Source organism: Anabrus simplex, chromosome 1 (assembly GCF_040414725.1).
Source record: "Anabrus simplex isolate iqAnaSimp1 chromosome 1, ASM4041472v1, whole genome shotgun sequence".
In the NCBI taxonomy this organism is placed as follows: Eukaryota; Metazoa; Arthropoda; class Insecta; order Orthoptera; family Tettigoniidae; genus Anabrus; species Anabrus simplex.
The window spans coordinates 854,467,847-854,488,048 of NC_090265.1; the positions used below are offsets into that span (position 1 = coordinate 854,467,847).

At 39.4% G+C, this 20,202-nt stretch overlaps 1 protein-coding gene across 1 annotated transcript in view; it reads left to right on the forward strand.

Moving 5' to 3' along the window:
* Positions 1 to 20,202, forward strand: part of Slob (Slowpoke binding protein) — a 635,348-nt gene that overhangs the window by 291,624 nt on the left and 323,522 nt on the right. The window contains exon 3 of the mRNA XM_067147746.2: positions 7,599 to 7,669. Coding sequence (XP_067003847.2) covers positions 7,599 to 7,669 — 71 coding nt within the window. The remainder of the gene's footprint in view (positions 1 to 7,598; positions 7,670 to 20,202) is intronic.

Here is a 20,202-nt window from a genome sequence, read left to right on the forward strand (position 1 = left end):
GAAACAAGGGTGTAAGCTATCTCCTATTTTATTTATTTTCTCCAAACATCAGAGTTTTATATTGTGTTCCTGCATAGAAACACAAGACGCACAGGTATAAATCCTTCTCTTACCCTTTCTTCGTCACCGGCAACTGCTGGTCAGTTTGCCTGGTTATGAAAGGTATTTAAAAAATGTAACCATATGTAAGAAACATTTATATATTTTTTATTGTCACATATTGTTAACTTTCATCAATCTGAAAATAAGGAATTAGTGCATAAATGAAGAGAATCATTTCACATAAACATTCTTAATAATGCTATGTATTGACCTAAAACCTTCTTAAAAGTGGAAATAATAACTGATCATCCCAAATCGGCAAAAAATGTAAAATAATACAAAATAAGAACTTGTTATTGTCCTTCTTTAAATCGCAAAATAAGTTTCTATAGGCCTACTTCTGAGCAACGTCCTAATACAAAGGGGAAAAACGATGACATTTCAGAAACATCCTCCCCATAGTGATCAGTAATTCTCCACTACGTATGCAGGCAAGAGCACGGCATATACTATGGTCGTGTGGAACTACCGCGCATGCGCCTGTCTCAAGTCTCAAGACTTGACAATAAACATCTTTTCCATCCGCGGTTACTCTTGCGAATTGAGATGCTGTTTTGAAGCTTCAAAGTGGTAGTGCAATTATGCTTTAGTACATATTTAGCCGACTTACATATTATAGGTCCCGCCTATGAACAAGTTAACAGTGAACATGCATCCGTTTCAGAAAGTTCGCAATGTCTGTCACGACGAATATTTGTAGCTGTAGTATCTGTTACTCTTGCCGTACCTACAAGCTACCGCGACTTCTCGTGAGACCAGATAGTACTCATCTAACTGATAACTACGGACAATGGTGCTTAACTTCGGTGGTCTTACAGGGACAAATATCCTTATATGGTGCTTTGTAAGCTAAGGTTCTTGGTAAAGGTATATAAAGAGGGTTCTTCCTTCGCACGCGGGTGTGGCTAACTCGTAATATAATAATGCGCATCTATTCTTTTAGACTGACTTTCTTGGTGGGATCGATCAGTCCTTTGGTATTTGATGCCACTCAAATACGCCAGTCTAGTGTGAACAGATTTACTACCTCGTAAAATAACTCCTGTGGGACAAAATTTGTGCCACCTCGCATCTCAGAAGGTGGTGAAGTACTTAACAGAAGATACAAATAAAACCAGTAACATTATTATTTGATTATTGTAACCGTTACTTCAGCGGCTACAACAAACACAGTAAAGGGAGGAAAGTAAGTGCAATTACATGGTACCTAAGACACTACACACACAAGAAAACAGCTGATGAACTACGCGGAACTCCGCCGATAACAACACTGGTAAATATCAGTAGGGGCAACTTCACGATAAAAACCCAGGAACGTGAAAGGAGCTGGGAACCTACCAAGGGCATTGAGATGGCTTAGGTTGCAGATTCCGGAAAATCAACCCCTGATCCTTGATTTTCAAAATATATTATTTACCAAAATATTATTTGAAAAGGACTTTACAAACGAATTCCGAACAATTTCAGTCATACCGAACTTGTGAAATACAAATTACGTGTTCCTTGAGAGACACAAATTTGACGTTCCTTGACAATAGCTTCCTATAAGTTCAAAGAGTCAAGCAAATACCATACATCTAATTACAACCCAAGTCGTACAATACAATTTAGAGTGAAGTTAAACGTATCCTTCAAAATATCTGACCAACATAATTGATAAAAGGTAAAATCAGAAATATCTAAATTTGGCGCAGAGGCCAGTTCAACTTGGTCCCACACCTAAAAACTCTTCTGATGCGGGGCGGAGGAAAAACTAGCGTACGTCAAGTGACACGGAACTACTAGAGGCAAAACCCCCAAGGTAAATACATAAAACTACAATTTACATGTTTAGTGAAACAAGGAAAGGGGAGTGCCTCGGAAGCAAACAGGTAAGCCCAGCTGAAAAGCTAACGCATCCGAAATAATTGAGTGGGGAGTCTGGGTGAGGTTAGAGCAAACTCCTATATGAAAAAGCCAGCGAATATTCATTGAAATATAAGGTGGAACAGAAATCGAGAGTGCTTACCCTAAAGTGGCCCATCCCGGTAGCGAGACGACGTCAAAACTTCGGACAGTCAAGAGATAGAAGACGGACAGCCAGACAGACCACGAAATGCTGCCTCGCTCTCTTTAAAAAGGAAACCCTGGCCAATCAGAACGGAGGAGCCCGTCTATCGCCACCCAGATTCACCAATCACAACTCCTACTTCAGTCGCGAAGTTTAAATCATTTTCTCGAATACGCACGATCGCGAATCTTCCATTTCTAGAAGAGTCAAAAAACATACTTTCTAGAATACATAACTAACAAAGACCAATGCACCATGTTCAAAAATTCAAGTTACAACTTTCTGGATAGTTCCAGTAAATATAGAAATGAAATCTAGTTGTTACAAATACCATATGTTACCAGAATATTTACACTGTACAGGTTAGCCCTTACATGGAATACAAATAAAATATTTTATCACCACACTTCAGATCATACAGTACGTACTACTTAACAAGGTTTACAAATAAAATCTTCAATAAACACTTTCCACTTCCAATATATTCAACACCTGTGACAATTATCTTGAGTTTAAGAAGCTCCATCATAAGACAAATTTACTCTGACCAACATTTAAAATAACTGTAGAAATTTTATAGTGCAGGCATTTTTATATTTTATCCCGATCTTGGACAGATAACTTCAACCTTAATCCCTTAAAATAACAATCATAATCATAATCATTATTCCGATATTAAATGAACAGAATACACATTTGTCTGCATAATGTATTTGTAATAAAAAGAACAGCATGTTGTGAAGATGAAATTTGTTTACACTCCTATTTACACATTCGAAAGATATGGCAAATATACTTTATATTTGTATACAATTCTACTTATTTTTATTCGTTTTGCTAGTGGCTTAACACGGCGCTAACATAGGTTTTTAGCGAGGAAGCATGAGGAAGGGCAAGGCGGTAGATTATAGCCTTAATTATAAATGCAGCCGTTCGTGGTATGGAAACTGGAAAACGCGTAAATCTTTTTTCAGGCTGCCGACGGTGGGATTCAAACCTACCATCCCCCGAATGCAAGCTTATAGCTACATGATCCGCACCAGATAGTTAACTTCCTTTGATGGTATTATTATTTATTATTATTTCTTTGTTTCTTTCTTTCTTTCTTAAACTGTTCAGCCTCCAGGGTTGGTTTTCCCTCGAACGCAGCGAGGGATCACCCCTCCACTGCCTCAAGGGCAGTATCCCGTAGCGTGAGACTTTGGTTCGAGAGGGGATGGGGGACCAGTACCTTGCCCATGTGGGCTCACATGATATGCTGAACAGGGCTCTTGTGGGGGATGATAATGCTTGTTGTTTAAAGCGGCCTAACATCTAACGTCATCGGCCCATGTGGGGAATGAGCAGATTGGAAGGGAAAGACATGGAAGGGGGAAGGAAGCGGCCGTGGCCTTAAGGTACACTCGTGGCATTAGCCTGGTAAAGCATGGAAAACCACTTCGAGGATGGCTGAGGAGGAAATTGAACCCCCCCCCCCCCGCCTACTCAGTTGACCTCCAGAGGCTGCGTGGACCCCGTTCCAATTTTCAAATTTCGTGGTAGAGCCGGGAATCTAACCCTGGACTCCGGGGGGACGGGAGATAACCAACAAAGGCGGATTCTTCTTCTTCTTTCTTTCTTCGTTATGCCCATTCATAGAGCGCGTTTGAACTTGTTAGTAGGTTTGATGGTTTGTGCCTTCTAATCCTCCCAAAATCTCTTCATGAATGCACTGTGTTGCATCTTGCGTTCTGTCGACCACTTCCTACCAGTTGTCTTTTTTTGGTTTCTCCCTAAATTTATGATTGGCTACTTTTGTTCTAAAAGCTCCACGATTTTCCATGATGTCGTCTGTGATATTTATTTCTTGGAGGTCCGCCTTAGTTTCTTCTAGCCATTTTATTTTGACCTTCTTTGAGTTGATTACTTTGAATAATCTTTTAGTTAGTCTGTCGCTGTTCATTCTGTAGATATGGCCATAGAAATTAAGGCGCCTTTTCTGTACGGCATCAGTAAACCTGTCGGTGAAGGAGTAGAGGTCCGCTGTTCTCCTCTTAATCCACATTCCATTTTCTCTCGTAGGACCATACATGTTCCTGAGAATTTTCCGCTCCTGCTTTTCAATTTCTGTAATTCTAGAGTGACCACCTAAGCATATGGTTTCTGAGGCATATAAAGCTTCGGGCAATACAACTGTCTTGTAGTGTCGTAATTTTGCATTACGCGATATGACTCTTTTGTTGTAGTAATTCCACGTCAGTCTGTATGCCTTATGTAGTTTGGTGTTTCTTTCTACATTGGCACTACTGTCTAATCCTGATGGTAGTATAATTTCTCCAAGGTATTTGAAGGAGGGCACCTGTGAAATTGTGCCGTTTTCCATCTCTAGCGGAGTTCTTTTGCTATTTTGACGTAGATTTTCCATGTACTTGGTTTTCTCGTAGGATATCTGGAGGCCTGCCTTTGATGCTATATTGTGTAGTCTCTGTATGACACACTTGTTTCATCCTTGGTCTTAGTAATGATTGCGAGATCATCAGAAAATACTAAACATTTCACATTGACCTTGCTTCCCAAATTTCCGATGTTCACACCCTTGATATCCTTTTCTCACTCTCTAATAACTTTGTCTAGAACTAAGTTAAACAGAATAGGGGAGATGCCGTCACCTTGACGAACGCCCGTACATACTTCAAAAGGCTCAGAGATTTCTCCAAGGAATTTCACTTTAGAGGTCGTATTTGTGAGGGTCTGCTGGATAAGTGCTCTGGTCGTCTTGTCCACTATGAGTTCTTCTAGAGTATCAAATACTGTCTGTCTGTCCACAGAGTCATACGCCTTCTTAAAATCCACAAAGGTGACGATCGTGCTGGCACTTCGGCGAATCATTAATATCGTCTTCAAGTTCCATATTTGTTCTGCACATGATCGACCTTTCCTGAAACCCGCTTGGTACTCGCCAATCAGATGATCTGTCTGTTTTTCTAAGCGGTTCAAGAGAGCTTTGTAAGGAATTTTGTATGCTATTGGCAGTAGAGATATGCCTCTATAGTTGTTTGGATCTGCCTTGTCACCTTTCTTGTGCAATGGGTGTATTAATGCACACTTCCAATCCTGTGGAATCATTTCCGTTTCCCATATTTCTACTAGTATTGCATGAATTTTGCTTACAAGATCATCTCCAAGTTTACACATCTCTGCAGTGATGCCGTCCTCTCCAGGAGCTTTATTATTTTTAAGCGATCGTATGATCTCTGCTGTTTCCTGTATTGTCGGTGGCTGTGAATCGGGGTTGGGCAGGGGCTTTTCAAAGTTCAGTCTTTCCTTTGGAGGATCACAATTGAGGAGGTCTCGGAAGTAGTCAGCTAGAATAGTGCAGTTCTCTTTGGTGTTCGTTTCTAATGTTCCATTTTCTCGACGGAAACATAAAGATGGTGGTTGATAACTAGATAAATTCTCACGGAAGGTCTTGTAGAAATTCCTGGAGTTGTTTCTAAGGAAATCTTGTTCGATTTCCATGAGTCTATTTTTGTCATAGGCTCGTTTCTCCCTGCGGATTATTTTTGAGGAGATTTTCTGAACTTTTAGGAAGGTCTCCCATCTCTTAGTTGTTTGATGTCCATTCCACTGATTCCATGCTTTCATCCGTTCATCAATGGCTTTATCACAGGTCGTGTTCCACCACCTATGTTTGCGTTTCCTTGGAGGCTGTCCTAATTTCATGGCTGATGTCTGAAGTGTTTTACAAAGGCCTGGCCAGTCCTTGGGGTCCTGCTCTCGTATGTCTTGTAGAAAGGTCGTGGCGTTCTGTCGAAGACATTCTGGATCAACTCTTAGAGATCTTTTGTGTTTAGGTCTGCATCTGTTGGGTTGGAATCTCACTTTGATTTGTGTTAGGTAGTGGTCCGAGTCGACAGCTCCTTTCCGTACTCTAACATTTTGGATCTCACACATACTCTTTCAGGAGATTGCTACGTGATCGATCTGGAATTCGCCCAATAACCGGTTTGGTGATTTCCACGTTTTCTTCTTATGTGGGGGTCTCGCAAAATGCGTAGACATTAGTTTTAAGACAAAGATTTTACACAAGTCTATAAGACGTTCTGCATTCTTATTCGTTCTCCAATGTGCCGAGTGATGACCAACAATCCATTTGTGTTTCCTCTCTCTGCCAACCTGTGCGTTAAAATCACCTACTAAGATTTTCACGTGATCCTTTGGAATTTTGTTAGTGGTTTCTTCTAAGAGTTCCCAGAAGGCTTCCACTTTCTCTGTTTTTTTTCTTATTGTCAGTGTTTGTGGGAGCGTGGGGATTGACCAAGGAGTAAGCTTTATTGCCAGATTTCACAGTAAGTACTGAGATTCTTTCAGATGGGGATGTAAAGTCAAGTACAGAACTGATGATAGTTTTTCGTACCGCAAAAGCTGTTCCAAGTTGTGTTAAGTTCCCATGGATTCTTATGGCAGGTTTGCCCTTAAATATCCTGTACTCTTCAGAGTCAAAACGGTTTTCATCCTGGTAGCGCGTTTCCTGGAGTGCTATGATTTGAATATCGAACTTATCCAGGGTGTCCGTTAGCTGTTTAAGCTTGCCTGTTTTCAGTAGGGTGTTGACATTAATTGTACCTAAGAAGGTCTTATTCTTGGGACGAAGAGATTTTGAGAAGCTCCGACTCTTCTCTGCATGATGCTCCCGATCACCCAGAATACGATGATCGGGAGAAACCGGACTAGGTGTGTCCAGAGCTTGGGGTAGTTGCTGTGATAACGTGTTATCCATCATGCCAATGTTGCAAGTTGAAGATACATGCAGGGGGTGATCATACTGGTATGATCACAAGATTACAACTCGATGATTAAGATCGAGAGGTGCCTCTTGGTGTCTTGCGGCTAAATTATCATTTACGATTAATTAGGAGTCCGTGGTTAGAACTTCGGTTGTAAGCCGAAGAGCCAGTTCTTTCCGCTCTCTCAGCCGTTGGGTAATATCCTCTTCCGCCGTCGAGACCGTTGACTGCAGTCCTTTTTGCCTCAGTTGATCCGCGGGTGCTTATTTGGCTTGGCCTTATTCACACCTGTCCTGCATATCTACAGGAGCATCCCCTATCAGCCATATGGGACGCGCCGTTTCGGGGTTGAGGCCCCCCACCCCAGTGTCTTCCGAGGAGTTATGTTTAGCGCTTACTCAATTCGGTGCCAGACCCCCACGAAAGCTGACTGGGCACGGCAAAGGCGGATTATTATTATTATTATTATTATTATTATTATTATTATTATTATTATTATTATTATTATTATAACAAAAGTCATGCTGTATTGAAATACAACTACTTTGACATTACTTTGTACATAGACCTGTCAGGGAGATTACTGGTGTGGAAGATGGGAGAGAGTTATGGAGAATTTGTGGAAGCAGTATTACCAGTGTCTTACTTATTTGTTTAATGGATGCCACTGTGTGTTGCAGGTTGCCTTGCTACTAGTCTCCACGGGGGTTGGTTTGCTAGCCGTGTTGGCGTGCTGGCTACGGAAGTGCAGGTCAGTGTCTTTATTTGCTTCATGAGCCTTTACGTTTATATTTGTTGGCAACAGATGTTATTTAACCGATTCAGCCGTGCTGTGCATGGGAACATTCGTATCACTTCTTTCAAAACATTATGATATGGCATCTGAAATAAAGAAAAACATGCATAGTACGTGTACAAATATTGTTACGAATGAAAAAGTTTGCCTTCCCATTTTAAAGAGATGCTTCAAAATACTTATTATGAACTAATTTGGTGAATGATATTAGATATATCGCTTCTTTTTCCTTGTAATTCTGTTCCACCGATTACGTTTCCGTTTTACTACCAAATGTTCTCAAACAATTAGTCAAATTTCCTCCTTTGTTAAGATGGTCATAGCTATTGGACATAATGTTTAAGAGTTTTAATCCTTCTAAGTAACACTATTCCAGCCGAATTTTATGCAATTTATTCACAAGTTGCTTATACAAATTCAGTACATTGTTTCAATCACTACTGATCTGCATTTAGGGCAGCCACTCAGGTGGTAGATTCCCTATCTGTTGTTTTCCTAGCCTTTTCTTAAATGTTATTAAATGAAGTTACTGAAGTTTTCAAGTCCGTGTAGGTCATGATTTATTTTGAAAGCTGAAACAACATTAGGTAAGTAATTTCCGCTATATGAGAAATGCATCATACTATTTTTAACATAATATATTGAAAATTCTTGGCACAAAAGTTGAATTATTTTCTAAACTGCTTCAAATGCGTAGTATTAAATTTGATCGTTTTAAAGTTATATCCAGGAAAGTGATATAAAGTTAAATCTTTCAAAATCAAATCTTTCAAATATATTTTGTCAGTTTTAATTGGATTTTGAACCAGTGCAAATGTCAGTAAAATATACTTGTGGTAAATATTTTTCGAATATTTTATACGGATTCTCTCCTCAGATAACTACTGAAATGTCATAATTCACTTCATCTATGCATAACCAAGCATGCGGGATGTAAACCTCTAGAGTCGTTATGTATGATGCATTTGATCTTTACAAGATTTCACGAAATGTTGAATAACAATTGTTTCTGATATGTTTGAAGTGTTAATTTTAGGTCTGAGTTTATGCTGCTAAAACTGAAAGTTTAAAATATTATTTAATTATTAAATCTTGATCATGGATCCAGTTGATTCTTTGTCGTGAAAAGTTCTTTAAAACACTGTACACTTGGTGTTTCTCCTCGATACTGATATTTATAAATAGCTAATAATGTATAAGAATTACTGGTCAGTACAAAAGTATAAAATGTGACATTGAAATATGGCTACAATCCTGGAGAAGCGTGAGGAATAACAGCAGCCAGGTGAGAATGATACATTCTCAGACGTGCAACTACTGGCGTTATTTGAACATTCCAAACTTTTGATTGGCTGTCTGTGAAGACATCATGCGGTATGAATGTAATTCTCTTCCGCTGGGTTGACTGTGTGTACAGACATAAAGTGATATACTGTAATGATTATTCTACCTGTCTTAACGGAGTAAATTATCTCACGATGAATGGTAGATTCTGGCTCAAGTTCAAAGAGCAACCGTATTTGAAACTTTCTCAACCTCTTTGAGGGAAGCTGTTATTTAAAGCCATTTATAGATATCACAAAATAGGCAGTCTTTATGAAGACTTGAACAATCAAAGAAGTTCACATCTTATGAAAGGTTTCATTGAAACCCATGAAGTGATATCTTCTTCTACTACATTCCCAGTTCATTATTCTCTTATCTTAATTGACTCATATTCTTCATGAATTACTTGATGTAAGGATCTCGTTAAACTAAGAGAAGACGAAAGGGAACATCAATTCTGCACCCCACACACTACTGATAAATTTGTTGCTGATGCTACGGAGATGCTTAGACTGAGATATAATAATAATAATAATAATAATAATAATAATAATAATAATAATAATAATAATAATAATAATAATAATAATAAAACACACTCCTTCCTCTCCGCACCATGAATGGATCTGTTAAATATGTGCGTATATATCCAGAACTACCCTCGTGCGTCAACTCGTAATTTGCTCTCTGAACATACAAACAGTTGTGCATACCTAGTCTTTTCTTAAGTTATCAATATAAATGCGTTATGTATGTTCTGCTCAGAAGTAATAATAATAATGCTATTTGCTTTACGTCCCACTAACTACTTTTTCGGTCTTCGGAGACGCCAAGGTGCCGGAATTTAGTCCCGCAGGAGTTCTTTTACGTGCCAGTAAATCTATCGACACGAGGCTGACGTATTTGAGCACCTTCAAATCCCAGCGGATTGAGCCAGGATCGAACCTGCCAAGTTGGGGTCAGAAGGCCAGCGCCTCAACCGTCTGAGCCACTCAGCCCGGCTCTGCTCAGAAGATACCACTGGTTAACAGTAGTAATGTTTTGGGAACAGAGGTAAGGAAAGTATATCGTTGACTAAAATCTCGTATCTCGCAACGCTCTTCTTATCCATTATGTTTCTTAAGATAGATCACGTCTTCCAGCCACATGTGGATGTGCAGTCCATCAGAACAATTCGTTGTGTTCATTTTCCTATGATTACGTGTAAGGAAAAATAAAGTTTACCATGCACTACTGAAGGAATGTATGTTTGCATGATGCATATACGTACTCCTACAGCATACTGTATATAAGACTCATTTTCCTTTATACACAGAAACACCAAAATTAACACAAAGGAAATTGTTCTAACGGACTTAATGTCCACACGGAGCTGGGAGACGTGACCAGTCTTAAGGAAAGTAGTGGACAGGAAGAGCGTTGTGGGACATGAGGTATTGTTTCTTAGGCGACGATATGATGTCAGCCATACACTTCAAATAATATTGTTTGAATTGGGTTAATGTTATTAATATTTAGATTTACAACATGTCTTGGAAAAAGAGACACGATTCTGAATAATGAATGCCATTTCGTAAGATTTACAACTGTTACCGTGTTTTTGTGGATCACAGAGGTGAAATAAGGTGCGGGCATGAATGGGTGGATATACCAAAATCGAAAGATTGAATTAAAACTTTAAAATTGGCAGTTTTATTTCTTTTCTTAACCTTTCGCCTTTTTTTCTTTTGAAATCTTACTACTTTGCCAAGTAATTAACAATTAATTACAAAAGTTAGCTCGTAAGCTTGAAAAACATCAGATAATCAGATAACAATTTTAAAGGCTGAACTTGAAGCTCTCAATTACAATATTCACCTGAACACTGCTGCTCCTTTACATCAATAGTCAAGGAGATGGATCTTTTACACCAAAATTAAGAGCATCTTTACTCTATCAATTTACACTTAGGAATCTATTTTCGAAAATTCACACTTTCCAGGCCTATCATTGGCATAACCTACATTTAACAAAATTAAACAGTACTCACTGCCTGAACTGCTCAACAGTCCGATATCCTTAACATGAAAATAATGAAATAGAGTTTAAGAGGGGTAACAAGTACCCATTCTACAAGGCCTTTGGTAAAAACAAAAGGTTACAGTTACTGGCACAAAAATCAAAATGGTGAGACGCGAACACTTGCACTGCTTAAAATTTACATAAATGCATAAAACCCTATTTGGTTTTATGGCCCGACGTTACAGAGGCTAAGCCTATACCACGGAGCTGACTAGATGGAGAAAAATATTTAACTTTCAGAAGTACAAGGTAGATTTTAAAGATTACAAAATCATTGTCACCTCAAGATCAAGTTGAGAAGGAATGCGAGAGGGTGCCTCACTCTCTATTCCCTGATTTAGGTTTTTTCGGCTAGTTTGAGATTTACATTTCAAGTTTTAGAAAATAAAGTTACATAACTAAAGATCTGAAACCTTCCCCTCAAGCTAGCTTTTAAGGACTATCACATTGTTAAGTTGAAACTGCCATTACTTTGAGCTGGTGGACCTCCCGAAGATGGACGAGGCGCCCCTGCCTCCGTTACGAACACACACTAGACTGTAGACTGGAGCGATCATAGAGAAAACCTGGTCCGAAAGGTGCCAGCTTTTATAGTAGAGGGGAAGGTTCCAGAAAACTCTGGGCCAAGGGCCCGACACACCCCAATTCCCATTGGATAATCAAATACATATCAAAATGTTGTCATTGGTGAATAAATAAATGTACGAAATTTCTGATTGGCCAACGCCTTAAGTTGGCGGGAAGAGACAGAAGTGTTGAAAACTTTTGAACAACAAAAACAAACAGTAAATATTCCAGTGTAGGAAACCTTTACATACAAAGTTTATCTACATTTTTAATAGTTCATCTTTACACCAGAGGGCACAACATAAGTTTATAGCAGCGACATCTGTTGTTAATTTCAAACTTCTTGAACTAGTTGATGCAAAGTTTATATTTCAGATGGCATTCCCCAAGGCGCTTAATTTAAATGCCCGGGGCGGGTGTACCTCCAGTACAACAACGACAAGGACTCGTAAGGTATGCTATTTTCGCATTAACAATGCAAGCGACAAAGCATATTTTGAAGCGGTTTTGTGATATCGTAACGAATCATTTAATTTTTAATGAAAAAGTGGTTTATTTTCCGAATTACAGTTAAATGAGACGATAAGGTCAATTAAAAACGACATGTACTTATTTTGCTATAAGTGCGAAACTGCAGCGAAATTCGCAAAAAATAACGAGCTTGAAATTCTATTTCAATATCACGTGAGTTAAGGGAAACAGAAGACAGAAGTACCTGCTCGTTTTAATATTCTGGGAAATACCTTAATGGTATGGCAACATAGGGTGATGGAGGCCGGGCAGTGGCTCAGACGGTTGAGGCGCTGGCCTTCTGAACCCAACCTGGCAGGTTCGATCCTGGCTCAGTCCGGTGGTATTTGAAGGTGAAATATGTCAGCCTCGTGTCAGCAGATTTACTGGCACGTAAAAGAACTCCTGCGGGACTAAATTCCAGCACCTCGGTGTCTCCGAAAACCGTAAAAGTAGTTAGTGAGACGTAAAGCCAAAAATTATTATTACATAGGATGAAAGCTAAGGCCATCTACGGTGAAAGGGCAATTTGTTATGTAATCTTCGTTCTGCTATATAGGGCTATATTATAGTCCTCCTCAAGATTACGTAAGGATAAGTTCCTATGTATATGTTTTTAATAAATAATTCATAAATAACACAACTGAGACATTTTGTGAATAATTTCCGAAAAGCAGTTTTTAAATTTCTTGTGGTTATTTCTATACGGGTGCAGTTCTTGTAAGGCAGACCCTCCGATGAGGGTGGGCGGCACCTGCCATGTGTAGGTAACTGCGTGCTATTGTGGTGGGTATGTGTAGTGTGTGAGTTGCAGAGATGTTGGGGACAGCACAAATACCCAGTCCCCGAGCCATGGGAATTAACCATTTAAGGATAAAATCTCCGACCCGACCGGGAATCGTACCCGGACCCTCTGGACCAAAGGCCTGCATGCTAACCGGATATAATTACAGTGAAATTCCAGCAATGGCTTAAGACCTATTTCGCGGAATAACGCGAAAAGTAGTTTCTTTCTCGAAATCATACGTAAATTAAAACGAAAAAACATGCCTCCAGGTAGCGGAAATCCATGGAATATGGACCAGAGTGTAATTTGGACCGATAATATTTTTGGTATTTACAAGTTTGGTCACCCCCTGTCCGAGGCAAGGTCAGCAAGACAACCGAGGGTAGTTTTCATCCTGGAAGTTGTTTTGCTAATGGACTTAAGGCTGAAGGGGGAAAATGAAAACAATTTCAGTACTCACATTCCTTGTAAGTTTATACGATGACAAGTAAGTGTACTGTGAAATAGTTCTTTCATCCAAGGGGGTGTTTAGCTTTTACAAGTAAATTTACTGATGAAATATTCAGGTAAGTGTTAACATAGTTTCATCCATAAATTTTAAATACTTTGCATATTATTTAATTGTGTATTAAATATTTGCATGTCGTGTAATTTGGACTGCTCGATATTATGTAATTAGGCCGTTGAAACAACTGTAATTATTACGTTTTTTCGTGGTTTTCCTTGTGATTCTAAAATACCTTGTTTTATAATTTGAGGTCTGCCCCGCGGTGTAGGGATAGCGGAGGCCCCGGATTTAATTCCTGGCCAGGCCCGGAATTTTTACCTGGATCTGAGGACTGGTTCAAGGTCCACTCAGCCTACGTGATTACAATTGAGGAGCTATCTGACGGCATCTTATGTGACAAGTATTATGACGAAGATTGGATTCAGTTCAATAGTTGCAGAAGGTGGGCTCATAAAAACTGCACCAAAATTCCGGATGAATTATTTTATAATTGTCCTCCATGCCAAAAATATTGACTACGATTCATAGTTTATTTATAAATGACGATGACCCTTTTAGAAATGTAACTCGTATTTATTACAGAACATGCCAATGTGATGGGTGCTCCTATCTCTTTTTTGTTTTGTTTTGAATGAGAGTATAAATCCAGCCGAATTTTTTCCCGGGATGTTATTGAGAGGATTAAAGGCTTCATTTTAGAGACAATGAAGTTTATTTCTATGCTACCATGGAGAAAAAATTATCGTTCTCAGTTGCGAAGTTTCGGTTACTTTAGTTTGTTAGTTGGCAGCAAATCTGAATACGTTTACAGTTCGATGTACACACTATTCATAAGTGATAATGCAGCTTTATTGCTTTTATATTTTTTTACAAATTGCTTTAGGTGGCACCGGTATAGATAGGTGTTATGTCCATGATAGAATAGGAAAAGGCTAGGGGTGGAAACGAATCCACCGTGACCTTAATTAAGATACAGCCCACCATTTGTCTGGTGTGAAAATGAGAAACCACAGAAAACCATCTCCTATAAATGTAGCGTGACACATACGTCGTATTTACCTGATATGAACATGGGGAAAGGCAGAAAACCACCTTCAGAACTGCCTAGGGTGGATTCAAACCACCTTCTTTCGAGTGCCTCCGAGCTGCGCGACCCGAATCGTGTAGGCAACTCGCTTGGTAATCCTTTTAAGCATTTTCAAGAGGATAGTTTGAAATTATAATGTCTGCTCACTGACTTCCGTGTCGCATCACTTAAAGAAAGATTCTCTTAAAACCTTACACAACAGAATCCAGGCTGGTTTGAAGGCTAAGGGAAGTTCAACACGTTGCTGTCTACATGTATCCAATAGAATGGCATAGCAGAGTGCCACACTTCTTTAGGAAAGGACAATAGAGTTTGAAAGGGGTGCATCTTGTCATTACAAGGTTGCTGGGGATAAACGCTGGAGGTATCGCAGATCACACTACTTTGCTACGATAATTCGGATTAGTAATTGCATGTTTACCTCAGAGATACTGTGGTACTAACACGCGGCGTAAAATGTGGTGCAGGAGATCAATTAGGCTTCGCTGAACTTTAGTGGAATGGCAGGAATCCAGAGGGTATGCAAATCAATAGTATTAGCGGAGGCTTCAGAGAAATCTCTTGTGCTGAGGGAGAAGCAGTAATTGAAACCATGAAATATGAACTCCACTGCCCTGTGTAGGACAGATAGTGACTGAAATAGAAGGATTAATATCTGTTTAAGCAAATTTACTATCATCATTCAATCAAACATTCTTAATTAAACTGATATTTCATTATTTTAAAAATATACTGTTACTTTTCATCTATTTTAATCTATGTAATCTTACTTACTTAATCCGTTCATTTCCCGGGGTTGGTTCCCCTCCCCTCCTCTGACTCAGTTAGGGATCCTACCTCTACCGCCTCAAGGGCAGTGTCCTGGAGCTTCAGACTTTGGGTTGGGGATAAAATTGGGGAGGAGAACCAGTACCTCACCCAGGCGACCTCATCTGATATGCTGAACAGGGGCCTTGTGGGGGAGATGGGTAGATTGAAAGGGATACACAAGGAAAAGAGAAGGAACCGGCCGTGGTCATAAGTTAGGTACCATCCCGGCCCTTGCCTGGATGAGAAGTAGGAAACCGCTGAAAACCACTTCGACGATGGCTGAAGTGGCAATCGAAACCCCTTCTAGTCAGTTGAGCTCCCGAGGCTGAGATGACCCCATTCCAGTCCTCGTACCACTTTTCAAATTTCATGGAAGAGGTGGGAATCGAACCTGGGCCTCCGGGGGTGGAAGCATATCACTCTAACCACTACACCACAGGGGCGGACATCTATGTAATCTGCTCCATATTATCCGAATTCTCTGGGGTCGCGAGTGCTGATTGTGATTCATAAAGAGTACTTGACCGAGTTTTACGGCCGTATACCCTTCCTGACGCCAACATTTTTGAAGGGATGTATGCACTATTGAGTTGGACTCGTTGGCTGAATGGTCAGCGTACTGGCCTTCGGTTCAGGAGGTCCCGGGTTCGATTCCTGGTCGTGTCGGGGATTCTAATCGCTTCTGATTAATTCTTCTGGCTCGGGGACTGGGTATTTGTGTCCTTCCCAACACTCTCCTCTTCATATTCAGACAACATACCACACTACCAATCACCATAGAAACACGCAATAGTGATTACATCCTTCCATATAGTGTTGCGTCAGGAAGGGCATCCGGACGTAAAACAGAGCCAAATCGACATGTGTGACGCAGTTCGCACCCGCGACCCCACTGGTGTGGGAAGCAGTGATAGGAAAAGAAGAAAAAGTATTCACTATTGAATGCTTTTGTTGTGGTTGTTAGTGTAGTATGTTGTGTGTATATAAGGAGGGGCGTATTGGGACCAGCACATATTGCCTAATATCCGACTCAGAGGAATTAACCAAATGCAGATAAATCCCTGACCTGACAGTGTTGAGTACTCTATGATAAAGATAAAGAATTGGTTACGGAAGTAAAATTTGCTCTATTTTATCGTGACTTCAACTCCTGCAACAAACTTACGAGGCACTATAAAAGCATCAGAAGTAAACAAAGATGGCTCACACCGGTGGTATATGAAGGTGCTCAAATACATCGAACCCCTTGTCGGTAGATTAACTGTCACGTGAAGGAACTCCTGCGGGACAAAATTCCGCCATCTCGGCGTCTCCGAAAACCATCAAAATGTAATTAGTGGGACGTAAAAACAAACACATTATTATTAGGAAATTAAATTGCGTGTTAGTTTTAAATGAAGTGACTATTAAACGACGAGAAAGAGCTCATTTGATAGGAAACATGCTGTCTCAATAGCAAACTTTAAAGGAGCATGTAATGTCGCAGTTTGATAGAAAATGTGCTTATAGATCTACAGTTCACTAAAGGCATTTGAAAACGTGGGCAATAGAAGCGAATAAAATAGTTGGCCTGGTCAGTTTCAAAGCTTCGATGAATCATTTCAACATTCTAGGCTCAATATGGCACTTCATCGAGGCATATTACTACATTCGTCACGTAAGGATATAGAAGAAGATGATAGTATACGCAGGAAGGCACAAGAATTTGTGAAGTAAGTGAACAAATTTATAACGTAGGAGAGTGTGGACAAAGAACATGTTTGGAACAGTCACTGAAGTCAATTTCGTTACGAAATGTCTTCAATGTCAACACTACTTCAGATAGGAGAGAAGAGGACAGCTTGCAGGTTGCATTCTTTTTATTTATTTCGACTTTCCCCACCTAGAGATTGCCTCTGAGGACAAAGTAAAAGAATCAATATTAAAAGTTATTGTGAGTTGATTATATAATGGTTCTTAAGCACATTTGACATATTTTGTTGCATTAAAAAGTTTGGAAGATATGGTTCTTCAGGATTTGGATAGAATATTTCAAGGCAGTTTCTGCAACTTCACTTATTAAATTCCAATTCTTTCAACTTAGTTCTTATTTTCTGCGGGTCTAAAAAACCATAATTTTAATTAAATAAACTGTCATCTGTTGTTAAACGAAGTCTTTTCAAACAGTTGAGGCTTTTTTGGTTCACTTTTACTGTATTCAGTATGCAAGGATGTCTGGAATTAAAAAGAGTATTGTATTCTAAGGGTGTTAATGCGTTGAAATGAAAAATGAAATGGTGTATGGAGTTTAGTGCTGGGAGTGTCCGAGGACATGTTCGGCTCGCCAGGTTCAGGTATTTTGATTTGACTCCCGTAGGCGACCTGCGCATCGTGATGAGGATGAAATGATGATGAAGACGGCACATACACCCAGCCCCCGTGCGAGCGAAATTAACCAATGATGGTTACAATTCTCGACCCCTGCCAGGAATCGAACCAGGGACCCCTGTGATCAAAGGCCAGCACGCTAACCATTTAGCCATAGAGTCGGACTTATGAATTCAAGAAGAGCCTCCTAACATGAAATAAATATCCCTAGACCCTTGAATTTCCTAGGCCTGTATAGTATGATGTCCGGAATATCAGCGGGAACTTGTAATATTTCGTTCAGTGTGCATCTGATCATTTCATCTGAATCTTAGAGGAATTTGACAGGAATTTGTTCCGTGGGAACTGTTTGGAACTGGTAAACAAGAGATGGACAAATTGAGGTATTTAGAATACAGAATTATTTATTAGTTTGCAAAAGAGCTGAAGATGACAGAGATTCTAACTTATTTCTTAGACTAATAATTGAAGCTTGAGGGTTGATTCTGATAATACTCTCAAAATTTACTCCCAAATATTTAATTGACTCTCCCGGAGATATCTTCACCAATGAGCTTACCTTGAACAATATTGATACATACTGACTTGGCCAGATTAATATTCAAACCGATATCATTGAATCCTTGAATTGCCATTCGTGCAAGTTCGAGAGCAGATAGTTTATCTTTTCCGACAAATGACGGTATCATCCGCGAAGCCTAAGAAAGTTAACGGCTTAAGGTCGAATTTTGCGGTAAATCCATATTCTGTTGCAACAGGTTCCTCGTTGAGTTCTTTCAAAATATGATCCGTTGCAAGATTGTATAACGCTGGAAATAAAGGAGATTTCTGCAAAACGCTATACAATTGATATGGTTTTATCAGTGAGTGGCAAATTAGCTAACAATTTAAATATCTATTTCTAAGAGACCCACGTCTCTTTCAGCATAAATATTTCAAAGAAACATGAAGAGAAAAGTGGAGGCAGGAAAGAGTGTAAAAATGACTAAAGAGCATATGAAAGGTTTTCTAACTTCATTCCTTGTGAACATGTAAGTGAAAAGAGCCTATTGTCATACAGATTGTACCCTTTTAGACTCCAGTTTATAAACAAAGTTGTTATATTCTACTGAAGTTATTACCACCGAAAACGGAAAGAAATATTGCCAACCTGTTTAAGTGTACTTCTTTCAGAAATACACGCTTTAAATTCTCACTTCGAACATGTAAATTAGAAAGATGTGTTTGAAGACTTTCGTCTGAAGCGTGGCATTGCATGGAAGTGAAGCATGGACGATAACTAGCTCAAAAAGAAAGAGAATAGAAGCTTTTGAAATGTGGTGTAACAAAAGAATGCTAAAGGTGAAATGGGTAAATCGAATCGAGAATGAAGAGATACTGAATCGAATTGGTGGGAGGATATCGATTTCGCTAAATTTTATGTGACAAGACACATCTTAAGACACTCAGGACTTGTTCAGTTGGTTTTTGAGTGAAGTGTAGGCGGTAAGAACGGTAGGGGTATACAAAGGTATGAATATGACAAGCAAATTAGATTATATGTAGCATGTAGTAGTTACGTAGAAATGAAAATTTTAGCACAGTATAGGGTAGGATGAAGAGCTGCATCAAACCATTCTATGGACTGAAGACTCAAACAACACCATCAACAAGTTTTATATGAGAAGGATAAATGATTTTGCAACACTACAATGTGAAAATACATTTTATCATTATAATTCACTTTGTGATATGCAATCGACTTTCTCCACCAAAATACGAGCCTATTGCAAAAGGATTAGCAAAAGGCAAGTTAGAACATTGACATACCCATATCATCATTTGAAAATGTGATTAGTTTGGTTCATAATATTGGAATACAAGAATTCGAACGTGATGCCGATTGTAAAAATGTGGCTTTAATGAGATGTTCATGTTTTTCTCTTCCAATTTGATTGAATCACTCCGTTGAAATCCCGCATCTGCTCCATCTGACATATCGTGTCAGTAGAACAAATGTGTTTTTACGTATCGTAGTTACTCTGAGCAAAGGGTTTGTGACACTGTTGATGGAAAATGGAACAATGTATTCACAGCATTGAATTACGTGTCTTTTACTCATACTATGTTGTAAGTATTTCTCCTTGCGTTTCCTCTTTTGGGATTTGAATAGATGATTATTCAGATGTCGCTTCAGGTAGGATGCACGGTTTTGCATGGCAATCATACCGCTGTTATTGCGTTGAACGCATGGTTTTGTGCGGTACAGAGAGTTCGATGTCAAGGGTGTCCCTTGTGAGCCAATATTTACGTTTATTAGGTTGATTAGCTCCTATCCTCTCGTCTAGTGGCCAGTAGAATGTGTTCACCAAACGAAGTACTGAGCAGGTCAGATAAGGCCTCCCATTCCAAAACTTGCTAACTCCACTTGAGGATTTTTTCAGGAAACACAAAATACTGTTTTCAGCTACTATGACACTGACTAG